Source organism: Phaethon aethereus (genome assembly GCF_964289735.1).
Source record: "Phaethon aethereus genome assembly, chromosome: 19".
Classification (NCBI taxonomy): domain Eukaryota; kingdom Metazoa; phylum Chordata; class Aves; order Phaethontiformes; family Phaethontidae; genus Phaethon; species Phaethon aethereus.
In genome coordinates, this window is record NC_138595.1 from 1538461 (window position 1) to 1565677 (window position 27217).

General features: G+C 46.0%; 1 protein-coding gene across 2 annotated transcripts in view; it reads left to right on the forward strand.

Annotated features, from left to right (window-relative positions):
* Nucleotides 1–428: 428 nt before the first annotated feature.
* Nucleotides 429–27217, forward strand: part of MSI2 (musashi RNA binding protein 2) — a gene marked incomplete at both ends in the record, with an annotated part of 252321 nt that continues 225532 nt past the window's right edge. For both annotated transcript variants that reach the window (XM_082008648.1, XM_082008649.1), the window contains 5 exons: nucleotides 429–490; nucleotides 683–723; nucleotides 885–966; nucleotides 1313–1397; nucleotides 5602–5643. In XM_082008648.1, coding sequence (XP_081864774.1) covers nucleotides 429–490; nucleotides 683–723; nucleotides 885–966; nucleotides 1313–1397; nucleotides 5602–5643 — 312 coding nt within the window. The remainder of the gene's footprint in view (nucleotides 491–682; nucleotides 724–884; nucleotides 967–1312; nucleotides 1398–5601; nucleotides 5644–27217) is intronic.

The following is a 27217-nucleotide window of genomic DNA, read 5'->3' on the forward strand; positions in this document are numbered from 1 at the left end:
CTGGGGGGTGGGTGGGCCGCGGGCGCGCGCGCGGCAGTGACGTCAGGGCAGGGCCACGCGACGGCAGCGGGCCCCGCCCCGTGGCGCGGGGGCGGGAGGGAGGGAAGGAGGGAGGGAGAAGGGGGGGAAGGAGGGAGGCGGCGCGGGATGGAGGGAGGGGAGGATGGCGGCGGGGGGGAGGGCCGGCGCGGCGCTGAGCTAAGCCGATCCCACGTGTGACGGATCTGGCTGCTTCCCCAGCGCCTCTCCAGTGAGATCCTCCGGTAGCGGAGGGAGGAGGAGGAGGGGGGAAGGGAAGGGGAAAAGCAACCGGAGCGAACCGAGCCGGAGCCGGGCCGGGGGGGGCGGGTTGGGCGGGCGGGCGGGGGGGGTCACTCTCAGGGGCTCTCGCTCGGCGCGGCGCGGATCGCTGCGGGCTCCGCGCGGCCATGGAGGCGGACGGGAGCCAGGCTACCTCGGGGAGCCCCGGCGAGGCGCAGCACGACCCCGGGTAAGTCGGCGGGCGGCGGGGCGCGGAGCGGAGCGGCGGGGAGCGGGGCGGGGAGGGCCGGCCGACCGGCCGGCCCCCCCCGCCCCGCTCCCCGCCGCTCCGCTCCGCGCCCCTCCGCGCCGCCGTGAGGTGCCCCGTCAAAATGGCCGATCCCGCACCGGCGTTCAACTCCGCTCTCCTCTCTCCTTCTAGCAAGATGTTCATCGGCGGCCTCAGCTGGCAAACCTCACCAGGTAAGGGCCGCCGCGCCCCCGGACATCCCCCCCGTCGCGGCTCAGCCCCCCCCCCACACGCGTCCCGCCCCGCGTGGGCCGCGTCCCGCCGCGCCGGGGCCTGCCCGCGCCCCCCCCCCCTTTCCCCTCCTCTGCCTCTCTGCCTCTCTCTCTCTCCGCAGACAGCCTTAGAGACTATTTTAGCAAATTCGGAGAAATTAGAGAGTGTATGGTCATGCGGGACCCCACCACCAAGCGCTCCAGGTAAAACCGCCGCCCACCCGAGTCGGGTTGACAAACTTCGCGAGTTGCCGCCGGGGCGGGTGGACCCTCCTCCCCCCCGCGCCTTGGCCACGCACACCGCCATCCCCATGCCCACCCCACGCGTGGCCGCTGGGGCTCTTCGCGAGGTGTCTCCGCGCCGCATCCCTCCAGCCGGGAGGAGGAAACAAAGCGGCCGGTACCGAGAGGTGCGGGGCCGGGGCCGCCCTCGGGGCCGGAGGCCTGGGGGAAGGGGAGGGGGCAGGAAACGGCCATTTATTTTGGTGACTTCGTGTCTCTGGTCCTCATCGCCCCCCACCCCCTTCCCCTCGCTCTTTGTCTCTCGCAGAGGCTTCGGCTTCGTTACGTTCGCGGATCCGGCGAGTGTGGACAAAGTCCTGGGTCAGCCCCACCACGAGCTGGACTCCAAGACGGTAGGTCCTGCGTGGGGCTGCCCGGCCCTGACAGGCGATCCTGGAGGGACCGTGCCCTCGGCCCGGCTGGCTTTCTGGGGCAGTGTCAGGCTGTCATTGAACCGCACTTTGCATGGCTGGGTTCCCCCCCCGCTTTTTTTTTCCCCCTCCTAGAGTCCACCTTTAACTTAGAAAAAGCAGTAACTTTTTAAAAAAAAAAAAAAAAATCCGAATTTACCCATACCGACCGATGGCTCCTCCCCCAGCCTTATATATTACTGAGCGGTGACATTGAAAAAATCGTAGAGTAATATCCAACTTTTTTTTTTTCCGTTCTGCTGCAGAATGCTTTCTGCAGGGAACTTTCTACTTCTTTTGATTGATTATTTATTTATTGGTGTGTGCATTTCAAGGTGGGAGTGACTTACTGTCAAATCACAAAAGCTGCTTCTGGTGTCATTTCCCAAAGTCATTTTTTTGGAGAGATCCCCTCACCTGTGATGTCAGGGCCCTTATGAAATGTGCGTGCTAATTTATGGAAAGCTATACAAGAGCAGATGTGGCAGAGAAGCACAAGTCCTGATTTGTTGTTGTTTCTCCAGAGCTTTTCGCTACCTTCAGTCTCCAGCGGATAACATAAGGAAAATGCTTGTGAGATTTGGCTGATCTGTTTTTATAATAAACGTTACATTAACCTTTTTTTTTAAAAAAAAAAAAAAAAAAGGGCAAAAAACCAAAACAAACCCCACATGTAAGTTTGCCCCTTGGTCTGATAAGGCATTTTCAGTATGGGGTCAAACAAAAGGTATCAGTGTAGCTTTAGGCCCTCTTTCTCTCCCTGCCATCAAGGCCATGCAAAAGGATGAAGTTTTCCTGCCTCTTACTTTGTTGCAACGTTAAACCCCAGCAAACCTGGAAGGGGAGGGGGGAAGGACACGGGTAGAGGTCACCGTCGCTTCGGTAGGGATGGCTCTGAAGGGTCGTGTTTTGGGAAGGGAAGGGCCGTGCCGGTGTAAGTGGCTGGCAGAGAGCTGCCGCTGGACTATCGAGCGTGTTTGTTGCTGTAACTGTCTCTTGCAGAACGTATTCTGGATCTTGGAGGTTTTATTTTAACGTGAGCGTGGGGTTAGGAGGAATCCTGTCTCGGTGCTGGAGCATGGAGCATCTTGTGTGTGCCTGTGTGGATGAGACTATAGTTAAATGAAGAGTAGAAGAGGCAGGGAGCAAACATAAGTGTATGATTTAAAAAAAAAAAAAGTAATTTACATGAAAACAAACAGCCCAAAGCTCTCGTAGAAGCAGGTGGAATCTAGTGTTTTAATTCGACCTACAAATTCTGCTGGGCTTGTCTGAACACGTAGCCCATGCTTTCACATGCCTTAATAATTTGATTTTAGGTTTAATCAGATATGGTAAGATAACCGATTCAACTGTGCTCCTGAGATTAAACTCACCAGACTTTTCATGTACTGCTATATTCTCTATGTGTTTTTAAAGATAAATTTAGATAAGAAGAACAAAGGCAAACAGTATCTTGAACGAGGGTTTTTAAAAAAAAAAAAAAATCATGGGAGGACACCCTGTCATATTTCTGGCTATAATTAGGTCCTCCCCCAGCTTTTTTCCTGTATCACAGTCTAGTCCCTGCAATGTATTAATTTGCTCTTCTCTGGGGGAGGGGTGAAAAGCTTGACCGGGACAAATTTGCCTCTGTTTTGATTGTGTGATAATGATTGAATCAATCTAAATAAGAAATCAACCTTAGATGGTAGTAATGCAGCTTAAAAGTAAAACATGAAAGTAGCCAGGTTCCCTTTCAGCTGTTTATTTGTAGACGTATTATAGTAACTGTTCTTTAGTATAACATAGCATTTGACTCTGTTTCAACGTTCAGCACAGGAGGCAGATCGGTTGGGTATTGGCATGGAAACGTCGCTCTTGTTTACAGTTACGTTAAAAGCTTTGTTTAGGTAATGGCCATTCATATCAGAAATAGTATTATAGTCATTTCCTAGAGGACTTGTAGATACAGTAAGTAGAATTGTACCTAACTAACTAATTTTTTTTTTTGGTAGAAGTTTTTCTTCTTTTTTTTTTTTTTGGTTGTTGTTTAAATAGTTGACAGGGATATGCAAGAGGTATGGATTTGCCGTGTTGATTGCCAGCGTTCGTCTTCAAATGCTGACGGTGTTTATCCAAAACGTTTGTGAAGGAAAATTCAGTTATTTAAGAAGGGCTGTCGCTGTGGTGCAAAGAACTCTGTGCTCTTTGAACTGACCTTCAAAAATGAATATGTTGCTTTAGAGTTTAATGGCTCTTCCGACTTTTGGCCTGTGGGACTTTGCAGTGAGGTCCTTCTGGTGGGACCGGGGCTCTTTGAGAAAACTTTTGCTTTTGAAGCAAATGTAGAAACGCGCATATTTGCCTCCAGGTATCGCTGTGGAAAATCCGTACCTGTTGTATTTCCCCAGTAGACAAATGCCTAGTCAGTGCTGAATGTATTCGTAGATAATGTTAATCTCTATGAAAAGGTTAGCTTTCTAGATAAAGAATTTTACTTCTTATGCTTTTTTGAACAATAAAGTGGCATATAATCGCTCATTTCTCAGGTATGTCCTAAAAAATACTACATTTGTACCTAATGTAGACAGATCAGTTTATCAGTCGCACATCAAATGTTTGTGCTACTTCCCATTTTGACAAATTAATTGAGTAAAACTGCTTTTTAGGAGAGGCCTGTGGTTATTTATCAGTGACAGGAATATTTATCACCATGGGAATATCAATACCAAATGGAAACATCTCCCTTTTCCTAATCAGGATTAGTTTGAGGGGAAAAAAACACCCAACAAAGACCAAACCCAAACTATTAAAGAAAGCATCTGCTTCTAAATATGCCTTAACACGATCAGGGTTAGTTTTGTCTGTTTGTTATATAGTCAAAGATGACACTGAAAGCAGTCCCAAATTGCACAGTTAAGGTAGGATTTAGTCCTTTAAAAAATCCTTTTTCAGACTGTTTAGAAGATGTCTGCATGCAGATGCTGCTGAAAACCAGAGGTGAAATCAGGAGGGCGTAGACATTTTATTGCAGTCATTTTTAAAGATGACAGTTTAAGCTGGGCAGTTGTTTAAAAAGTATGATTTTTATTTACATCCAGACATGCATCTGCAGTGGTGTCTTTTTAAGTAATTTTTGAATGGTAGAGAAAAGTCTCTTTTTAAAAATGACCCATGTGGAAGTAGCTTTTAAAGTTGCAGAATTAGCATTTTGGAATTGCAGGGTGGACATGCTTTCTAATTTATGCAGCGCAATGGGAGTCAATGCTGCATCTTAAAACAAGGGGGCATGGGGTAAAACAAAGAGGATGGGTTTTTTTTTTTTTCTTCTTCCTTTTTTGTCTCTTTGGGGGCACTGTGCTTCATTCATAATACTTTAAGTAGCTCCTTCATGGAAAATAATTCTTAAAGAACTTGGTTTCTTTTGGTTTAAAATGCCTGCATGTTTCATTTGTGTCTTGCTCTCCTCTCTTCCCACCCCTTCCCATAAATGCCCCTTTGTAGTCTTTCATTGCTCACATATATTCTTTGAGGGTGAGCAAACCAGATCGATTTGGCATATTGTTAGGAAGGATAATCTTGTAGTCCTTCTAATGTTTTAGTGTTCATAATTGAAGTGTGAATAATTTGACTTTGTGTTTTGCATTTCTTTTTTGTGTGGTGTTGCTAGTCAGTTGACAAAACAAAGAAGAAAAGGAAAAGAAAAACAAAGAAACCCCAAACCCAACTGAAGGAAGGTGCAGGTGGCAAAAACAACAGGTTAAGACCTTGATGAGGAATGCTGGCTGTCTTTCTGTGCAACCTCCAGAGCACGCAGATAATAACGTTTAACGTGCAGCTCTGGTTGTAGAGGCAGCACCCAGAGACTAACACGGAGCTCCCTGAGCACCGTGGGAGATTGTTGCCCAGAAGGTGATGTTGGAGGTGCACAGAAGACATGTTTTCTTCCTCTTTTCCTGTCTCCTTCCCCCCTGCCAACTCACCCCCCAGATAAACTCAGACTGTGATCCATCGGCTCCAGAGTAGTTCTAGATGACCCAGTGGGCTTAATTATCAACCTGAGAAATGAGGGATTAATAATTCAGTGAATAAAAAAAAAAATACAAATTGACAACAAAAGCTATCTTCTTGATTATTTTTTTTTTCCCCCTTTCTTTTTCCTCAGATTGACCCTAAAGTTGCATTTCCCCGACGAGCACAGCCTAAGGTAAGTAGGAGGATCAATAATAGGATTTTAGGCACACAGAGAATCATTGTTGCCAGGCAGTTCAGGTTTCAAACGGGGAATTGGCAATGAAAGCTTTTAAAGCTGGAGTGCATGGCGTCTTAAGGGTATCAGCGTATGGCTGTGAAACTACAGGAGAGCTGCTTTGTGCGGTATTGCGTGTCTCCAGTTTAACCGTCTCCTTGCAGAGTCCCAGTCGGTTGCGGCTGGCTGAAGAGGAGAGACTTCTCTGGTTCTAGCGGGAGATTGTTGCCGCACTACTTGCGTTTGTTATGCTACTTTACGCAATATGTTTTGCATGGTGTTTATGAAGAGCATTTGGATTAAGTGCAGACTTCAGGCTTGTTTTGAGCTGAGCTTTCAGTTCTGTGGTTGTGATGGATGGGAATATATCTCTGCCTTCATTGTTTGCAAATTTTCTTTTGTATAACTTCAGAGATGTGTTTGGAGACTAATAAGCATTGGATAGCAAGTTTCTGATGAAGCTCTGAACTCTTCAGGCCATGGGGTATTCTTTTGCAAGAACAGTGAAACAATGAGCTTTAAGTCTGTTAGCTGATCAGGCTGGCTGGAGAAGTGACCTTCTTCTTCCAGGGCACTCTTGCCGTAGTGCGGCCAGTTTCCACATTGGGACAAAGACGCTGTAGCCATGTGCAGAGGAGCTTCTGTCTGCATGCTTGCTCTGAAATATTGCTGGGTGCCATTTCTTCTGGAGGAACTGCTTATGGAATAGAAGTGCTTGTTGCTCTTTAGGCTGTGCCTGACGAAAACAGCAGATCAGCTTCAAATCCAAATGTGCAGTCAGTTGTATTTGAATTTTGAAAGCCAGAGGCTGAAAGACAACTTTCGTAATTGATTTTTTTTATTTTTTTTATTTGTTTTTGAGAGTCTATCGGAGGAACTTAATTTAGCTGGTGTATGCCACTTGTGTACACTCTAATCATTTTGGGTTACTTCAGTATTCTTTTAAAAAATGGAAAGACAAGGCTGCAAAGATGTGGATGCAAGTCAATATGGCAAAGCGGTTTAAAGTCAGTGACAGGAGACTACCTGAACAAGTTCAACCGAACAATTTTATTGCATATAGCTCCTCATGAAAGCAAGCAGTGTAATAGCCTGTGGAGCCATAATGTTAAATATTGTACCAAACATGCATCTAGGAAAAACGACGTGTAATTTAAAAACCCTAGGCATATAGGAGAGGTGCTAGTGATTTCTTCAGAAGAAGAAGAAGAAGGAAAAAAAAAAAAGAACAAAACCCAACAGCCTACTTGCAGAATTTTAAACCAAACTAATGTAGTCAAATACTTGGAGGTTCTTTCCTTCATAGGACATATCTAATAACGTATTAGTGATTAGTGGTGTGCCTGGCTCACTCCTGTGCTAAGCAAGTTTATAGTTTGTAAGGTTTGTGGCTTCTGGATTATGTTGTTGGATTAATGCTGTCTGTAAAATGCAATTTAAAGTTACCAGAATTTTGAAGGATTTCTTAATTAAAGTATGAAGATGTTGCGCTGTGACTGATGTTCCTTTCCCCCTTCCCAGTACCTTTTAAAGGCTTATTTACATTTTAAACTGTCTTCAATTACCAGTTATCTGTTTCTACAGTGTTGTTTGTAAAAGTTTATAAGGCTTACAACAGAGCTGTTAAGCTGTCCCATGTGATTTCTTCTGTAACAATTAAAAAAAACAGGGCATGTCTTATACTGAGGATATTAGCGAGTTAAATTTTCGTGTTAAAGAATGCAAAATCAGGTCATTTTTACAAAGGGGATTTTGTTTTTCTCCAGGTAGGGTTTTTGTTTGTTTGTTTGTTTTTGGTAACAGACATCTTTCAAATGGGGGTCAAATCCTGGAACATTGCTGGATTCCACTCTTAGCAGGAACTCGCTCGCTCTGGAGAGGTCAGCAATGTCTGTTTTTGCTTTTTACACACTTGTCCTTTCTGAAGTGTTGGGATTTCTGCAGGGCACCTGAAAAAAAATATCTTAAGATTGAAAGGAGCCTTATTAGCAAATTGGAGAAAATCAGATGCAATATTACATCACTTATGACATATTATTCTGGACAGCATTTTATGATCTGGATTTTTTTGTTTTCTGTTTTTTTAATTAGATACTGAATTAAGGTTTTGGACTTTAGTTGTTCATTTATCCCAGTTGAATAGCAAATACTCAGCGTTAAAATGTGACTGTACTTTAGCCTAATTAACTAGCTAATGCTTGGGTCTGTGGAGATTAATGGCATTTAATGAAATGTCTCTGTCTCTCCCTGGGTGTGAGGGGAGATTTCCCCCCCCCCCCCCCCGAGTAGTCTTCCTTCCTGGTATGTTTAGCAAAATGGGGATTGGGCTTTTTTCTGTGGTCTTCCTGGCAGTGACTGGGTGCTGAGGTGGAAGCAAGGCTACGGGCGTGATCCCCCTTCTCGTGCAGGCAGACCTCCATCCCTCCCCTGCATCCATCCATCCATCCATTCCCTCGGGAGCCCTTTGACCTGCCTCAGCACCATTAACTCTTCAGCGAGCAGCGGCACGGCTGGTTCTCGGCTGCGTTCCCCTCCTTTGCCAGATCACACGCTGTGGTCTGCGGGGTCACGCTCACTTATTTGTGCGCGCACAATAATTTGTGCTCGTTCCTTCCCCCTGTCTGATTCACTTTAATTGGCTAGTCTTCCCTTTCAGACTGTAGCCCGGTAAAATGCTTTCTTTTGGGCTTTTTAAACTGTGTCTCCATGATTTGACACCTCTCTGGTGATGCAAATTGGTTTTTGAGCAAGAAGTGGCAGGTTGTAACAGCAGAGCATTCTTCCCTGGTTTTCTTAGAATGACCCTCGCAGAAAATCCTCGGTGATTGCCTCCAGCGGATTACGCCATGATGTGTACTCCTGCTCTCCTTGTGAAGTCCAGGACGACTGGAAGCCGTTGTTTTAGGAAATTTGCTGCAGGGGTTTAACTTGTTGAGGTTCTGGTATATGGTTAACAGCGAGATGAAAAGGATATAGGTGTGCTTTCTCACGGCTGCTGTTCCTTGATAAAAAAATCTGTCTTGCTTCCAAGTGCTGGAAGGCGCTCTGTAACAGTTGATCATTTACAACTCTGCTGACTTAAAAATCCTTAAAAAGCAGCAATGACTGGGGGGAGGTAGTAGCTTTGTACCCCCCTTTTGAATACTGAAGACTACAATAATTTGACTTTCTAATATACATAGCCTGTCAGTTCTGACATTACCTGCTATATTAGGTTGGAGAAGCCTTATCAAATTTAGCATGTTCATTAGATATTTTCAAATGTAAGCAATTTCCATGCTCACCCCCCTGCCTTAGGGATTTTTTTAAAAAGCAAAACAAACCTGAAGAGCAAAAGGACAGCAGCTTCAGTCTGTGAAGAAGCTCCTTGGCCATGAAAGTATCTTCGTGTGACTTACTGGTATAGAAATGTGGATGCTTTGTCGTGCAGAGCCATGTATGAAACAGACGCAGGTAAAACTTCAGTCAAAGTTTACAGTTAGTGAGGCTGTATTTTGCACTCAGGTTCCTCCAGGGTGGGACCAAGGTGCCTGTTCTTCCCAGCACTCACTACAGGGGCATAATGCATATGGTTGGGAATTGCTCCGGCAAGTCAACAAGCTGGAACTACTTATTTGGCGGCATTTATTAGCATTGTGTGTGTGACCTGCTGGATACAATCCGTATCCTTCCTCTTCAGCGGCTGTTAAAAAAAAAAAAGGGCAAGCCAACTACTGCTGCTGGCTGCTGGAGGTGCTCCTGTAGCTCGGTGGCGTGGGCTGGGTGCTGGATGTCCAGCGTCCTGTCTGCTGATGACCCAGAGTAGAGGTGGTTGTTGTCAAGATTGCACGTTGTAATTTGGGATCTGATCTACGTGCGTTGGGTACAGTATTCTGGTGACTGTTTGGTTACAAAATGGCAAAAAGGGTTTTATTCGGTGAGGGAAGCCTTTTGTCTGATGATCAGATGGTGATGCTGAATACCAGTGTTTTTATTAGACGTGTTTTATTTTAACAGAGGACAGTGCAGAACCGATAACTGTTTCTGGTATCTCTGTGCTTCAGTCAGTCAGTGTATCTGCAAACTGTGCGTACCTTGTCTGTGGACTAGCTGGTTTCCTGTCTGGCTGGGCACGTGGACTGTAAGAGGTGCAGTTGTGCACATCTGTTCTTTCTTGGGCAAAAAACCCCAGTGTCAACAGCCCTCCTTTCATTTGAGTCGCTCCTGGTTAAACCCATGTGAAGCTGGCTATTCCAGAGCAGCAAATGGAGGGCATGCCCTTTTGGAATAACACCGAGGCCAACCTGGGATTTTTTTTTTTTTTTCCCCAAGCTAACCAGTGGATTTGGATGTCTGATTCCAATTAAGTTAACTGTGGGTGGAGTGTCTGCATCCCTTGGCTGCCTGATAAGCGCAAGCCAGGGTAGCAGGGAGAGATTTTATTCCAAAGCAAATGATGGACCTTGAAAGTCAAGAGTTCTGTTGTTTGTTTCCTCCCCTGCTTCTGCCTGTAAACTCCTCCAGGGTAGTCCCACTACTTCCTATCTTATTTTAAGTATTGGGTAGACTTTGAAGTCTTTTTGAAAAGAATGTGAAATGAACACGCTAGCAGAACTCGGGATTCTTCCTCTCCTGCCACCCTTCCTTCTCCACCAGGCTGTAAAGAGCAGCAAGGTCAGACCTCTTCCCTATGAATTTTTTTTTCTTTTTAAATTCCTCTGCATTTTCAGGTCTGGATGGGGTGAGATAGGAAGCATTTCCTGGTCGTAGCATCAGGCAGAGACGTGTACCTTAATATTGCTGTATCTTCTGCATACAGAGTAATACGAAGTCTTTACCAGACGATATGAGGGATTTCTTTTTATGGTTGATGGCCAGTGTTCGAGTATCTTGTTCAGCCACCCTTGACATAGATCCCACGTCCGGGGTAAGCTGCTCCTAGAATTTGTCTCCCTCCGGCATTGGATTTTCAAATGGAAAAGTTGATGAGTCTTGACTCTTGGCTAATCAACCCAGGTCTTCTCAGGTGGTAGAGGATTGGGTTTTGAAACCCATTATTCTTGGGCTCAGATTCCTGCGCTCTGCAATCTGTTTGAGGTAGAGCGTGATCTCTGTTCTTAGATGCTGGCAGCCAGAGGAAAAAGTGCCTGTGCAAGGTGTTCTGCGGAGCGCAGTGAGTTTTGTCAGAAGCAAGAGCTGAGCTGGATTTTTGTAGTTTTTTTGGTTTTGGAGATGTAAACATTTATTTCTACTCCCCAACCACTCAGGTAGGTTGTCCCTGATACCCACAGACTGTCTTGTACTTGTATAAAATGTATGTATTTCCATTATCCCTGCCTAAGAGCCTCTCTCATGTTAAGAAAAGTCCTAATATAATTTCCTTCCCTTTGACTTACCGCTAACTAAAAATTAAAATTGAACATCATCTAAGTTGGGATTTTTTTGCTTTGTGTTTTCTTTTTTTTTTAAAAAGAGGATTCTGCATTCCCTGTGCTTTTCTGTATTGTTAGATTATTTTTAATGGCGTCTGCCAGGTAACTCGTCTGCACCGAGACCTTGCTGCTTGGATATGCCAGGAAAGGGTCTGAAATGAGGGAGGTCAGGGAAATGGAAGAAGAGCAGTATGCTAACACCCTTGTGCGTTCCTCTCTGCTTCCAGATTGAGTACATCTCGTCTGCAAAGTGCTGAGCCTTTATCAGCCCGGGGGTAGGTCTACTAATGACTGATCTAAAACCATCAAATTCATTTATTTGTCACTGCCAGTGACAGGCCAGTTAATGCTAATGGATTCTTTTTTTAGCCTGTTGACTCTGGTGATAGTCTCATAAATGTTGTGAAATCCAAAGCATTAAGGGAACTTTTATTTTTAGAGAACCATTGAAACAGGGTAATGTGGTGTGTGTAGATCAAGGTGTATGTTATGCTGAGAAGGAAAAAGAACAACTCCTCTGTTTCATTAAGGCATACATAGATGTCTTTGCTGTTCCTAATAGTTATTTGACTTTTCAGTTGCATTTTAGTGTTCTCTTCAAAGACATTTTGGGTCATGCTATAAAGGGAGGAGGAGCTGTAAACAGAGCCAGTCATCTTAGGAAAAAATGGCTTGTTTCAGAAAATGGTTCATCTGCAGGGCCTGAATCTTCTCTGTCCCTATTGTGCGAAAGCACTTAAGCATATACTTAAGTTGGCATAAGCATGTGGGTAAGTGCTTTGCTGAATCAGGATGGACTAAAAGCACATTATTAAATGCTTTGTTGAACTGTGTGGAGCCTGTAGCAGAAAAAGATTAAAAGATTACTTTGTGTATTTGACAGTACTTTGTATATGGTCAGACCCATCACTTCTCTTTCAGAGATAGCCAGTTTCATCTCTTTCTCATTTTGTCTCTTCCACCAGAGGATCTCGCTCAAAAGAAAATACTAATCTGCTGTTTCCTCAAAAAAGTGATTGCAAGGTCAGTGTAGCATCAGACTTAAAAAAAAAAAAAAAAAAAAAAAAAAATCATTGTCTAAGCTTAATTTAGTCTCTAGCTCTGCAATTGCACATTCTATTTCCCTTAGTCACTGGAATAATTCTGTAAACTGTGAGTAGTTCAGTGTGGCTTAGGTTTCGAAGATATTATTGCTGTAGAAATTGTGGTTTGAGTAATTTGAAAGTTAATGCGAATCTTTGTAGTCAGATCAGCATGCGGTATTAATAAGTTACTTCTAAACTTTGGCATTTTGCTGCTCTCCTGTTGGAAATACTTCATTTATTTTTTGAGTGTAGAGAAAATCTGAAGAATGTTAGGCAGTTCTCCCCTGCTCAGTCATTCCTCGTGCTGCGGCATCTGCAGCTGGGTGTATTGTCGTGACCGAGCAGGCTTAAATTAAGTATTAAGACTACTTTGGGAACTTTGTATTATAAAGAAGGACCCTACCCTGCTAAGATGTCTGCAGTTCTACACATAAGGAATAGTTCCAGAGAGCTCAGCAAGCACAGTTAAATGCAGACAAGGCTTCTTAATATGTTGCTGAAGTTCACGTGGCAAGAAGGGTGAAGGAAAAGAAGTATTGACAGCAGCAGAAAGCGTCGTTCCCTCTGCCCTTCCCTCCCCCCAACAAAGACTTGCATTAATTTCCCATCGACTCTGATGTACAATAGGGAAGAGGTTTCAAGCTGACTGAAGGGGCAAAGGTCCAAGAAAACTACTGTAGCAAGAACTGATGCAGGGTGACAGTAATGAGGTAGCCTGGCAGGTGGGAGGGAAAATGGTGGGGTGGGGGAAAGAAACTAATATCTGGTGAATTAAGTAGTTCCCATGTTAAGTCCTCTTGGTTTTAGTTTCCTCTGTGTGTGCCATACAACTGTGCGATATGGCTGGAGCAAGGCCTCCGTGGCTGAGAACGGGGGCAGGGTCCTGCTGCAGCTCCAGTCCTCGTGGTTCAGGGCTGGAGTGCTGGTGTTGCCCAGAGGGTACGAAATTCTTCTGTAGTGTCCCCAAAGCTGCGCTGTGCTGTTGTAATTTGTGTTTAGTATTTCTGACTGAGCTCATCTTTATGTTGTTCTGTGGGTCCGTTTTGCATCAAAGAGAAGGTGAAGAGCACCGGGTGAAGAAGTGTTTTGAAAATTTGATTTATGTCAGGTAGGAACTGTGAAGTGCTGGCGAGACTTTCAAGCTTCTTGAATGCTGGTGGAAGCAGAATGCCTGCTAGATAGAGAGTCAGTAGAGGTTTTTACAACAATTGCTGAATAAACATTGTTCAGGAATCTTCCCGAAGGGTGATTTGGTGTGGTGCATAAGGAGGTTGCAAGGAGCCGAGCATTTGTCTCAAGTGTCTGTAAATCCCACTGGACTGAGAGATACCGCTCAAGTCGGAGGCTTGGTTTGTCGCAAAGGCTTGTCAGCTGCAAACCCCCAGCACTGGCAGAAAGTTTGCTGTTTGCACTGCTGGAAAAAGGTGTTGCTGAAGGGGACATTGCTAGTGGTTCTTCTGCAGTGATTGCTTGAAAGAGTGAAACTTCTTTATAGTTTTCCATTTGGCCATGTCTATCAATCATTTATTTTCAGAGATGCATCGGTGCTGTTCCCTGCTCTGAGCCCGAGCTGTGCACAGAGCCTGATACATACCCTGAGCATTTATCCTTTTGCCAAAGTGTTGTGAACGAGTGTAAAGATGTTCATTTGCTGGTGAAATTCTCCTGCTTCTGGTATTGTATTTGGCAGGCCTGCAAAGCCTATAGCAGTGCTGTGTGCTCAGTGAATTGTGGAAGGGAACAGAAAACATCGAAGAGAAATCTGACGTTAATGCTGAGAGGTGAAGTACGATAGGAAATTTCTGAGGACACGGGGGTATCGCCCCACCTTTTGGTCCGGGGTGGCTACCGACCGTTGTGTTGGACGGTGTCAGGCCGCTGCGCTCTGCCATGTGCTGAGGATCCCTGGGAGATCTCATGTGAGTCCCGAGCGAGCCCCCTGAGCCAACTACAGCGAAAGATGTCGGCTTCTCGTGGCTGGGGCTCCCTCTCCTCAAAACGTCTCTAGTATGAGGTGTTTGGGGTTTTTTTGATTGATGTATTAGTACTAGACAGCTCACTTTCCTCCCCAGTTGCTTTCTGTAGGTCAGCTCTGTAACTCCAGCCCCGGACGGGTGGCTTGCTGCATGCGCAGCGTACCTCACCTTGGAACTCCACCCTGGTCAAATATTACTTGGTGAAAAAACCCCTTGTAAAACCTGCTGTGGTAATGTCCCAGGACCACTGTCAGCTGGGTTTGACCACTGAGGAAGCAGGGAGCTGCCGTCGGTAAGAGTTGGTCTTCCTTGGCATGGCGTGTGGGAATGCGAATAAGGCCCTGATGGGCCTGGTACCGATGTTGCCGTTGAGCCTGGAGAGGCAAGGGTCGGCGCAGAGAAGGGCAACGGGATTATCCGAAGCATCTTAGCATGGCAGAGAACACAGCCGCTTCCTGACACCCAGGTTCGGTACCACAAGGTAAACGGCCGCCTCAGTCCGAGAGAGATGTTGGTGGCATCCCCGGACGTTGGGAAGGAAGCGTGTGAAGAGAAGCAGTATCATACGCTGCTGGCTCTTCATGTGACTTGTCTTTGAGGGGTTAAACTGAGGGGTTTTTTGTTTTTAACGACTTCTGGTTGGAAAACTTACAAGGGAAGCCCTGACTGGAGTGCCAGCCCTTTGGTGCGCAGCGGAGGTTATAACTGCCGAGTCCTGACGTTCCTGCCGTGCGCTGGGGTTTCCAAAGAGCGGCGGTGAGGCGAGGCTGCGGGGAGGGGGAAGCGAGATAAGGACGCTAGGCCGCAGCATGTGAAAGGTAGTTTGTGGTATGAATTATGGCTAACGCCGGTCACATGGTGGTTACAAACGAGCATGGGGGTTGGGGCGCAGTGCTTGTGCTGGGAGGCAAGGGGCGAGACTGGCAGTGGATTTAAACGGGCTCAGCGGCGCGTTGCAGCGTGGGGTCGATCCTGGTGCCCTCGGTAACAAGAGGAGAGGGGGAAGCGTGCTAAGCTGCAGGTGTCCCGGAGTCCCGCTGGCTCCTCCCTTCCCTGCAGAGCTGGGCGCTCAGCCACGCCGGACGCTCCTCCGCCCCCGTGGTCCAGCTTCTGGAAGCTGGCTTTCTCCTTTGTACCGCAGGACCGTACCCGTTTCTCTCTGTGTGGCCCGTCGTTCCTCCCTGTTGGAGCTTGGGGGGATGGCTGCGGTGGTTCCTCCGTTTTATGGAGGCGAGGAGTGTGTCCTGACGTGCTTCCACTGCGAAGCGCAGCACTGGACAGGCTGCACCGTAATTGTGTGTCTGTTCCCCCTCTGCCTGCAAGTGGGGATGTCCTGCCCTAGCTGGCCTGGGATCCCGGGGTGGCTGGATGGCGTGAAAAGCACCTGGAGAGAGTCTCTCACCACAGTGCCTTTGTGCTTTAAATTCCTGACTCACCTACTCCCGTGAACTGCGATCAAAGTAGCAGGTTATGCATGCAGTGTGCCTGGTAATTTATGTATGAAGAGGGAGTTGTGATCATCTTGTGTTATTTTTATTTTTTCCCCCTCTTTTTCATCTGTTCACATCCTCTATGTCATTAATCTTCCAGATCAAATAAAATGATAGTTGAAAGTCCTCCATAGTTATGATTCCCCCAAAGTTTTGTGAGCACGGCTTTGATTTTGTTGTAGTTATTAGAAGTCAGTTTAGATTTCTGGACCTCTGTTTTGTAGGTATCTCTAGTGCATATTTTAGTATGGGCATTTCTCTGTCTCTTAATCAAGTATGTGTATGCAATAGGAAAAGAACAAAATATAGAAGAGGAAAAAAAATTAAAGCAATTTAGTTACCAGTCCGAAGGCTTTGTTGCTAAAGAGCCATGAAGAAACTTTATTGGAACTATAATTGCAGACATAAGCAGTGATTATCTGTCTTCATGCTTTTATAGTCCCCATCACTGTCATCTGAACACATGAAGCTGATGAGAGTGTGTGCAGAACACCATTCAGCTGATGCTGTGTAATCCTGATCTCTTGCAATATATGGAAGGCAAAATAAAGTGTCAATTAATTTGAAAATGATGGAGGAAGAAAAAGGTGGGAGAGGACAAGTGTCCTTGCGGAATACATAACCTTATTTCCTCCAGCTTGCAGCTAAAGGAATGCAGTTGGCAGGGTAAGCATCTTATATGGTCAAAAGAAATTTTGCTGTTTCTTAATGTTCTTAGAGGTCTTTGGCAGGCGCAGCCTGTCATCTTTGGAGGGTGCCTCCCTTTGTTTCCTTGAAATCTTCTGAATTTCCTCCAGCTGAGAGAAGGACAACAGCACCTGTTTGTCTTGTGTTCCTGAGAACTGGAGATTGTTGGATCAAGGCAGACAAATGGATGCTGCCAAGCGCTTCTTGAGGTGGAACAGAGATCAGAGAGCAAGTCCTGAATTGCTTGGCCTCATTATTGGTGCTGGTTATGCAGGTGAAAATGTGCTCTGGACTGTAAAGAGGTAGAGGGAGGAAGAGGTAATTTGGTGGTTGTATGCGAGATTCTTTCCTGCTGCTTGGCAGACTTCAAGGTCTGAAATTCTCAGTATTAATCACCTGGTAGTTTTTGGTGAACGCACTGGGTGCTTCAGAGGACTGCGTACATGACGTGGTGCTGCTCTGCAGAAGGGGAGCTTGTGCTGCTGATACAACCAAGTGACTAAATCTAACGTGACGTTCCTGAACCGTAATCTGGTGCCCGTTTTGTAAAGAGGCTTTTATGTCTTCACTGCCCTGAGAAATGTTGAATGAGAGGCTTTCTGCCGCTTGGCAGCCAGAGCGGCAGAAGCAGCAGTATATGCAGAGCTTTGGCATTTTGTGTTGAGGTTAGTGATCCCAAGATAGGCACAGGCTTGGATGGTTGGAGTTTACTTGGTCCAGGCCAGTGTTACTCGGGTGTGCTTGCTGTCTTTTCTGCTCCTTGCTCTCCTGCTGTCCTGCGTTCCAGGCATGTGTATTCACTGCCTGAAGTCTATTTCTCAGCCTCATAACTTTCATTGTAGTCACCTGCGCAGGGTGAGGTGGAAGCAGTGGGGTAGGAGCCAGAAGTCCTGTCATCTCTGTACAGGAATGGTCCAGGGCTAAGTTTGGGCCTTAAGAAGGCAACTGTTCTCTGGGCGATTTGCAGGGGCGGGGGGGGGGGGGGACAGGGACGACTTGTTGGACAGGAAACTGGTTATATTTTTTTCCTTTTTTTCTGAAATTTGGAGGCAAAAAGACAGCTATTTTGAAGGGAAAAAATAGATGCAGAGGAATCCAAAACTTCTAAATCTGATTTTATTTACTCTAGCACTGAATTAGGGCCAGGTGAAAACCACAACTGATCATGTATGTTTTTGGTGGACTTTTCTGAATTTCTTGGTGATGATTGCTTTCGTTGAAGTTAGCAGGAGTTAACCACTAACTTGTGTTAGAGCAGGTCAAAGCAAAGCTCCTAAATTGCCTAATATACTCAAGGCCATTTTAAAAGCAAAACCAGAAATCTACTAGTAAAACGCCTAGACACACAAAGTAGGTAATGTGGTTTTTGGAGATGCGTGCCTGCCTGTCCTCTGTTTGAAATCAAAATGAGATAGTGATGTTTGGGAAGTTTCTGGTCTTCAGCTTAGTGAGCTGCCAATGAAAAACTGGTTCTTGGAAAAGTTTTATTCAAAGTGTAGTTCAAAGTCTGTGGGACAAACGTTCCTGGAGACATCAACATCCTACTTTCACAAAAGACTTAAACTCGTTTAAATCTGACCCTTATTCTTATTATATGGAGATGAAGTGAGTGTCATCGCCCTTGTTTTATGGATGTGGAAAACAGAAGTGCTGCTCACATGTTCTGCAATACTCGAAACATCGCTGGTGCCTTGGGAGAGGGTTATTCTGGATCTGACGCGGCGCTGGGGCTGCACCCGCCGTGCTGTGTGTTTCCAGGTGTTGGTGAAGAGAGGAGACGTGGGGTTTGAGAAGCTGACGTCCTGGCTGTGCCACGGTCGGTGCCGTGTGAGTAACTCTGCATTTTCCTCAGTCCTCAGAAGGTGACGAAGCTATGCACGAAGATTGCCTTAGTATTGCATCATTGGAGACGGGTGTGAGTCAGTTATGAAAACCCACTGAAGGAAGGCTTTTGTAGCTAATATTGGCTTATTAGAAACAGTTGTTGAGAATAGGCCTGGTTTCACTGGGCATTTGAAGCATCTTAAGAATGATGCTAGTGATGCTCAGTCTGAGGGGGGCACAAGCAGACGCGGGGGTAAGCTATAAAATGTCCGAGATGAAAGGGTGAGCGCAGACCGAATGCAGCACGCCCATCCTGATTGGGTGAATGAAGCATCTGACTGATGCTTCAAAACCTGTAGTCGGCCACCATACTACGGGGCAAAAAAGGGAAGGAACGAATGCAGCACTGCTCTCTGCCAGGGTTTGATTAATTTCTGGGGGAGGCTCTATGTGTTTGTGAATATGTAGCAGCACAAAGCAGTGCTGAAACCAAGGGCTCTGTGTGCAAAGGTGTGCTGGTGAACTTGGGTGCTGAGGAGTTTTGCCGTCTGCGTGGTAAGGGGAGGCAGCTGGAGCTGGCAAGTCAGCACTCCATGCTTGTTCCTGAGCTGCACTTAACCTCTGTGTCTGCTTCCATCGCTGTAAAATGCTGCTTTTACGGCCATCGCTGCTGCTGTAGCTCTGAGCACCCTGCACGCACTCAGCAGCTCGTTGCCTGTGAAACAGCGTTGCCCTCCCGCACGCGGAGGGCTTGCCTGTATGGTACGTCTGTAGAGGCGGAGGAGAGGAAAAATTGCAGCCTGGGCTTGTGGGTCCCAAACTGAATGCCCTCAAGACCGTGCTGTCCTTCCTTGCTGCTGCAGGCGCCTCTGCCAGGCGTGCTGGAAGCTTTAATTCATGTGCTTTGGGATCCTCTGGCAGGCAGTGCTGTAGAAATGAGGAGTATCATTGTGTTTTATTGTGGCTTCTAAGAACGCAGTGTGTTTGTGCTTTGGGGAGCCCCAGGGGCTTTGTTTTTCACCAGGCTTGAGCTATTCTTCAGTAGAGCCTTCCCGGAGCGTGATCTAGTTCTGCCCATTAGGAGTGAGAGACGGGCCTGACTGATTTCTGCTCCCTGCTGCATAATAAATCTGATACTAAAATTAGTGCTGGTCTCCCTAGGCCATAATTCTTGCTGAGATTATAGAGAATTGTGTGTGCAGAGAGGAATTGTGGTTGTGTGTGTGTTTAGGGTGTTTTTTTTTTTTTTTTATAACCTTGAGTGTCCAATTTCCAGGTTTTTTACTTAACCCCCCTGTCTTCTTCCCCTTTTCCTCTCTTTTGGGAAGTGCTTAGCCTTTCTGTGTATTTTGGCTACTTAAGCCTCTGTCACTGCAGGCAGATGAGTTCCTTGGGAGCTCTTCTGAAGGTTTTGTAATTGAGTCTTTTACCACGGCGACAGGATATTATTAACCTTCAGTAAAGCAATTTATTTCATACTCCTTTGTGGGGATAAGCCTTTTTTCCCCCAGGAAAATATGTATGTGGAAGGGGGTTTACGTACAGGGGTAGCTGGACTTGCAGCAGTGATTATGATTAAAAAAAAAAAAAAATTTACATGAAAAATAGGCAATTCTGTTTGTGTCAGTTTAAAAGAAACCTTTGGTCCTGAATGACTCCCGCCCCACTGTTTTATTTTAAAGAACATACTTTTTGCCTATCAGTGGCTTTGAAAGGAGGTTGTATTTCATTCTAGAGCTCTGGATATTTAGCCCCTGTGAGCACTAAAACATTTTGTTTTCATCTTTGAGACTGCCTTAAAAATGAACTGAGAGCTGGAGGGAGGAGTGCCTTGCGGGGTCTCCCTCTTGGCTTGGCCTTTGCCCTGAAATCAAATGCAGACTAGTCCAGAAGTCGTTAAAAGATTGGATAGCTCCTAGAATAGCAATTTCCAGCGAACAAGCGGGAATGCTGGATAAGTGGCCAGCCTGGCTGAATAACTTGCATTTTCTATTGAGCGTGGCGACAAAGGCGCTGCTCTGGGATGCAGGGGCTCTGCGCTGGTCTGGTACAGGCTGTTGTGCCACTTCACCTCCCTCTGTCTACATTTTTATTTTACAAAGAGGATGAGAATATTTCTTCTCCCGTATCTAGTTAGACTTTGCTTTTTACTTCAGTAGACTGTTAAACTTTAAAAAAAATAATTAGCGACATGCTTGTCCTGGTTTGTGTCGTACTGGAAAACTTTGTGCTGTCACAGAGCTTGCTTTCTAAGGAGTTCGCCATACCTTGCAGTACGAGTATGTTCTTTCAGCAGTTATATTCGATAAAGAGGTGGTATTATTGCCACGTGAAACAAGACAGCTTGGGTAAGAGTTACAGTGCTTTGTCCAGAGCTTTACGTTTGTGAACACACTTGGATCTCTTGGTGCTGTTTGTGGGCTTTAATCGCAGAGTCTTCCGTTTTTCTACAGTATGCCTCTTCGGCTAAACTGCTTCTGCCTTGCTGTTGAAACGGGCATCCTAGAGAAAGCATTTTGGTCTGTGAGGCTTTTAGTGACCTTTGTTAGGGCTGTCCTCCAGAACCACGGTCTCCCAAACTGATCTTCCTGTGTTCTGCCACCTTCTGATTTTCTGGACGTGTTCAGTTATTTTTGTCCAGACTTTCTAGCGCCTCTTCAGTGGTTCCATCCCCTTTTCTTCGGATAGGCTTTTCCCCAGGCTGTGTCAGAGACCTGAGGAGCACTTACCTGCTTTTGCTTTGAGTGCGGGCTCCTCGTGGCGGGGCTGCAGCTCCGCTCCGCAAGGAGAGCGCTGCCCGCTCGGCGTCCCGGGCTTCCAGCAGCGGTGGTGTGTGCCGGGAGGGAGGACGGGCTGCTGGCCTGCCGCAGCGCCCGTGCTAGCCCTGCTGCCTCCCCCGGTGGTGCGGCGGGAGGGCAGCGAGCTCTGCTGCGGTCCCCAGCTTGCATGGGCTGAGGTTACGCACCACGGGTGAAGGGACGGCGGGCATACCGCGTTCTCTAGGATGTCCTGCTGGGAGAAGGTACTGATGATAAATGTGTTTTGTTGGTGAAAGCTGAAAGCGCTTTGTGCACGCTGTCCTTCAGCGGTGGTGTGCGCGGGTTTGCGGAATGGACTTGCCCCTTCCTTTGAGGTTGTGGGCGTCTCTGTTTTGTTGGTGGCAGCGAACTGGGATTTTTTAGAAACAAAGGTAAATGCCACGACCTTGCTTTTACACCCCAGCCTTCAAACGGCATCAGTTCAATGTGCTACTGCATCTTCTGACTTGCCAGGTGCGGGGCGGTGGTGGTACTGCTTCAGGGGGGCAAAGGGGCTCCTCCAGAATCCGCCCTCCCGCTGATGCCTCTCTCGTGCCTGGCCTGTGCTCGGTCCCCTGGGGAAAGGGCGCTTTCCTGTGTGGTCCTTCAACCTCTGCTAAAATTCCAGAGGCAACTTAAATGCAACAGAGCGGTTTTGTTACCGAAAGACTTTTTGGTCCTTCCATATGCCGGTTTTGTAAAACTTTGCAAGCTGGTAGATTTAGTCTTACATCTTCAACCAAAGAATCTTTCTATTTTAAAAATGCTTTAAGTACCTTCCCCCCCCCCCACTTTTACCATAACTGTTGTTCTAAATGAGCCCCACAGTCTGCAGATTTTTTTTTTTTCTTTAAAGCTTCCCCACCAGAGATTTAATTAAAATATTGTGAAAGGCAGTCATTGAAAATGAGAAACCTTTTGAGTGGAAGGCACCCTGATTTCCCTCCGCGGAGCTTTTTGTCACCATAGAGATGAAAAGAGAAGCTCAAAATTGCGCTTTCCCCTCGTGCGACGACGTGGCTGCAGGTAGCAGCTGTGCTAAAATCAGCGGGGCCAGGGCTGGGGTGGACGGGGCAGGGCTGGGGCTGCAGGCTTTAACTCTTTGCAGGGCACAGGCAAAGTGGATCGGGATTTCCTTCCCTGGTGGAAGCGTTTCTTCTTAGTTTATTATTCTGTTTTAATTTCCTGTACTTCAGGGCTGGAATTTATCTGGGTTTGTGAAGGGAAAGAACGAAGGCGCCAGTCCTTTTGTCTCCATAAAAGCATAACTAAGCAACTTTCTGCGCACCGTGGCCTGTTGGGTCCGCACCGGAGCTGCGCCGAGCGGTCTGTAAATCGCAGCATTGTTCTTGAGGTGTTTGTGCAGAAAGCCGGTTAAGTAACGGTGTTGAAATCCGACTCAGCCTTTTTAATTTTATCATGTTGGTGTATAAAGCAACACTTCTCTTGCTGCTCTGCAGCAGGGCTCGAGCCTGTCTGATTCTTGCTTAAAATACCTAAATGTTGGGGCTCTTCTTGTTTGTTTTTATTTTAAAAAAACTGGGTTAAGGTTTTTTCCTTTTCTTCCAGTAACCCCTCTGGAAATGTAGGGATTAGTAAACCAAAAATACAAACTGTGAGTGATAAAACTGCTCTGATACAGTTTCAAAGACAGTCACACAAATTGAAGATTATTGGAGGGTACATGGCACTGGGCAGTGTTATGCTTTTAATCATTTTAAAAACAAATTTTTTCTTCCTAATTGAGTGAAGAGCAGGCTCAAGTGGATTCTTGGCACAAACATCTCAGACAAATGAAAGTAAAAGGTATATTCAAGCTGTCTGCTGTTGTATATTTTACATCATACCTGTCTTTGTGCCCGATCTCAAATGGATGTAATGGTTTAATTTTAAGCTGTTTGAGCGAGACCTGTTGTGTTTAAACTTCCAGAGAGAAAGTGAACATAACCCATGTAATGGCATTATTAATAGGGAGTATTACTAAATTGTAATTTGTAAATTAATGGTTTAACTCTGCGATTAAATATACAGCTGTGTTCTTGTGTAGTGTTACAAGACAAAATTAGATCAAGTATTTAAAAACAGAAGGGCCTCATCCAGAACCAGTGGATGTCTTCCCAGGGACTTCGCTAGGCTTCATGCTCAGCCGTTTCCACCCCGCAGAGAGGGTGCAGGCCTGTAACACTGGCAAAGTTACTTAAATGTGTATGTGCCCTCAGGATTGGGCTGTTAACAGCTGACTACCTGAGATACCGATGTATTTGGAGCAAAAATAATAAAATGATTTGTTTCCATGGTGGTAGTGACTAGGGCCACCTGTCTGATGGCTAGGTTCAGCTTGTACCAGGCAGGCGGATCTAAGCGATGCTGTTGTGCGTATGTATTTGAGTTTTTGCAAGATTAATTTTTAAACGAGACAGTATTTGGGAACTGGGCTTGGCTCTGATGCAATTTGCCCTTGTGCTTTCCTTGACTGTTGCTAATAAGAAGCGCTGGCCTAAATCAGTGTCTTGGAGAATCATCGATTTGCTAATTGCAGATAATCAAGTCCCTGCTCCCTGCTCATGCTGAGACCACTTTTGTTTTCTGCCATTCCGCCAGGATTCGGGCAGCGTCTTCCAGTCGTTGACGTAACCAATAAAGTGTGTTTTGAGGTCTCATGTTGTTAATTCTCAGAGGTGACGAAGTTATTGGTATTCAGGCTTGATAAACAGGGAGCTGTTATACCACTGACCTGTGCCACCAAAATGAGACGTGAAGGTCAGGGCTTGCGGGTTGGTTCGGGGGAGAGGGGGTGCTTGGAGAGCTGCGGCGGCACAGCCTTTTGCAGCACTTGCCTCAAGTCAGTGCAGTCCGAAGCGGTTGTCTGGCTGCGCCAGCCTGCGGAAATTATTCTGAACACATGCAGTAGTTGCTTCTTGTTTTATTTTTTTAACAGGTACTTCTTTCCAATTCTGGGTTCAGTTAGGGAGGGTGTTTCTGTGTGCTGTAGATTTTGGAGATAATATTTGAAATGAAGCAGGGGCTGATGAAAATGTCTGCGTCCTGCAGTCAGCTCAGCCAAGTGAGGTGAGGAGAGTGGGCTGCTGCTCTGTAGTGACCTCTGCCAAGTGTCCCATCCCATCGGCATGGCAGGTTGCGTACGGATGCTCTTCTCTGTGCTCTCTGCATGTCCACGTTGGCAAACCATCCAGTGCACATCGGGCCTTTTTTCATTCCCTACTTGGACTGAGTCTCGCTGAAGAGGGTGGAAAGAGGGGCAAGAGGTGATGATGGCTGGCAGGCTTTTCTAATGACTTTATGTAGAACAGCAGCTGATCCTAGACCACGAAAAAACAGAAGGAAATAAGAGCCTTTCTGAAGAAGACCCCATTAGCTGTTGGGCATGCCTTCTTTTTATAGGTGTTGGCCTTCTGGGTAAGGGAGAGCAGGGAAAATCCTCCTAAACTCCGCTTGCTTTGCAGGTGGAGAAACTGAGCATATCACCTTGGCTGAAGCATTTTGCAAAGATAATGAGGGTTTTCCATTTTGTCCATCTGGATGGGAGCTGATGCTGCGTGCAGGGCAGTGCATGCCTCAGAGGTGGAGAAACAGGTTTGCTTTTTTCCAGTGCTTAACTGCAGGGATTTACAAGCAGGATACAGTGTTTAAATGGCAGAGCAGAACCAACTTCAGCCCTGCACGTGTGCTCTTTGGTTGCTCGCTGCATAAAACGTGTGTTAGCAGATCTTGCAGTGGAGAAGGGAATAATGCGGCGTGTGTTCGTGATGCACAGAGAGGACGACAGTTGCGTGACTCTCAGGAGCGCACGGGGACGCTGAGCGAGTGGTCCCCAGCCCGGGTCCGTGCTGGAGCCAGTTGTCAGCCCCGCTGCCGCTTTAAAGCCGAACCAGAGGAACAGATGATCACTGGACAGCTTAAGTTACATAATCTGTTTCGGGTTTAATGTCAAGCCTCCCTGAGCCCCATCCAGTGCCAGCTTCCAATCTGGCTCGTAATACTCCTGAATGTCCTTTTAATTTTTCTCGTTATTAATAGTTCTCTTACTGTAGCGTGTTGTCTCCCTGGCTTTGTGTGGTATGCATGCCTCTGTTGGCTCCTCGGCTCTCTGAGGTCTCCACCGCCCGTGCTTCCTGCTCCTCTGCCAGCCCGGAGCTTTTCGCATGTGTTTGCTTTGCTAGTTACAGAGGCGTTTTTGAAAAAAATGTTGTGGGGAGGGAAGCAGGAGGGCTGATCAGGGCCGGAGGCTGCTGGGTGAGCTGGCTGTTTTCATTCACGAAGAAGCTTGGGAGGCCGTGTGGGAGAATGGAGGCCCGGGTAGAGAAGGCCAGCGCAGGGGTGGTGAAATGATGAAGCTGATGATGAAGGTGAGATAGGAGAGACCACAGCTGGCCAGCTCTGGCTCCACCTGCATGGAGTCCTGCTCTTTGCAACCACAGATCTATCAGCTGGACTAAATTTTTCTTAAATTTAGCTTACTCATTTCTAAAAAGGCTGTTTTGTTTCTGTGTTGAGTTTCTAATTTTTGTAAATAAAGTTCAGGCTCTTCGCTGTTTTTCCTCTGACTCAGATGTAGTAAAGACGAGCAATTCTGCGGAGACAGAGCAGCAGTGGTTTTGGATGCTAAAGGGTTGTGCGATTTAGGATGCCAGTGCTTTTTCCCTCATCCCTAACTGCCTAAGTAGGTGCCTTTGCAGTTACTCTCCACTCCTGCTAGGATTATCACTAATTTCTTGTGTGTGTCCTGATGGCTACCATTTTTCTGAAAGCCCCAGCACTGATTATGTCAATGTCAGCCATTATTTTTATTTAAAAGAACAACATAATTTAAAAAAATATATGCACACATATGTTTGCAGAGGGGAGGAGGAACCAAGATATTATTTCACATCCAAGTCTAGGAATCAAATAGAAACCGCGAAATACATATGTTTAGAGCAGACTTCTGATTTAGCAGCAACCTCAAGCACTCAAAATACTTTTGCATTCACCGAGACGGCTTCTCTTACATTAGCTGTTGCGTAACATTCTCTTGTCAGTTAAAGCAGTTGAAAGATATTGCAGGGAAAGAATTTAATGCATCGTGAGCATCAGTGCATTGTAGCAGCTGTTTAAAAAAAAATAATAAACCCATGAAGAGCAGAGAGCAGTATACAGAGACTGCTTTCTGCAAACATGTTGGTAGTATGCTGAGCCAAGGTAGAGGATTCTGAGCTTGTGGTATTTCTTAATCTTGTGGGTCCTTGATTTACTTTTGCTGCTTTAAATGATGGCTTAGCTAGGAGAGAGGCAGGAGGTAGGTGTGTGTGGGGGAAGGTAGGGAGGTGGGCAGGACAGACACATCAGTGTCTTTTGCAAACATAAGCAAGTATTGCCCTTGCCACCTTGTGTGCCAGTAGCTACTGCTTCCTAAACTCTGACTGTGAGTAAATTATGAAGCAAAACTGATAGTGCCATCATGATCTTGACTGTGAGCCAAATTGTGCAAAACCCAGTAGTGTGTCTGTATGTCTAAACCAAAAAAAAACCCCAAACAAAACAAAAAGAAATATGTTGCAAAGTGCTGGTAATACAGTCAGCTATTTGCTAAAGTGGTGGATTGCAGTCTGTGATCCCTAGGTGAGTAAGTCTCTAAATTGTATTCAGAGATGGTATATGCATAGCTGGAGTATGACAGCATTACTCCGCTACATAAAATGAAGGAGCAAGAATCCAGGACTGTTGTTTTAATTTGTGTGTTTGGTGTTTGTTTGTTTGTTTTTTTTTAATTTATGGGCTTAACATTTTGGGCTGTATCATTTTGCTAGTAGATATGTGCAAATAGAAGTCAAGACTGAGATGTGTGGGGAATATTAATTTTATTTTTTCTATATAAATATATGTATGAACACACACATAATGGATGCCAGAATGTCTTGCATATTCCTGTTTGTTCAAGTGTGTAAGAAATGTGACTGACACTACTGAAAAAGGGAGAAGGGAAAGCAAAATGAGTTATAGCTTTTGGTCCCTAAACTGCTATTTCTTACTCTATCCTGGAAGAGCCTTCTTACTAATGATGCTGAGCAATAAATAACACAGGCAAGATTAATAGCTGCCTATGGTAGCAAATTATAGTTGATTTATTGCACATAATATATACAGGTGCAGCTAATTTAATTAAACACAAGACCTTTTTAATGCTGTAAAGACATCCCTCTCTAAAAGCGAAACAGCACTGTGGTACTGTAATAAGGCTTTAAGTGAAATAAGCAGCATTAC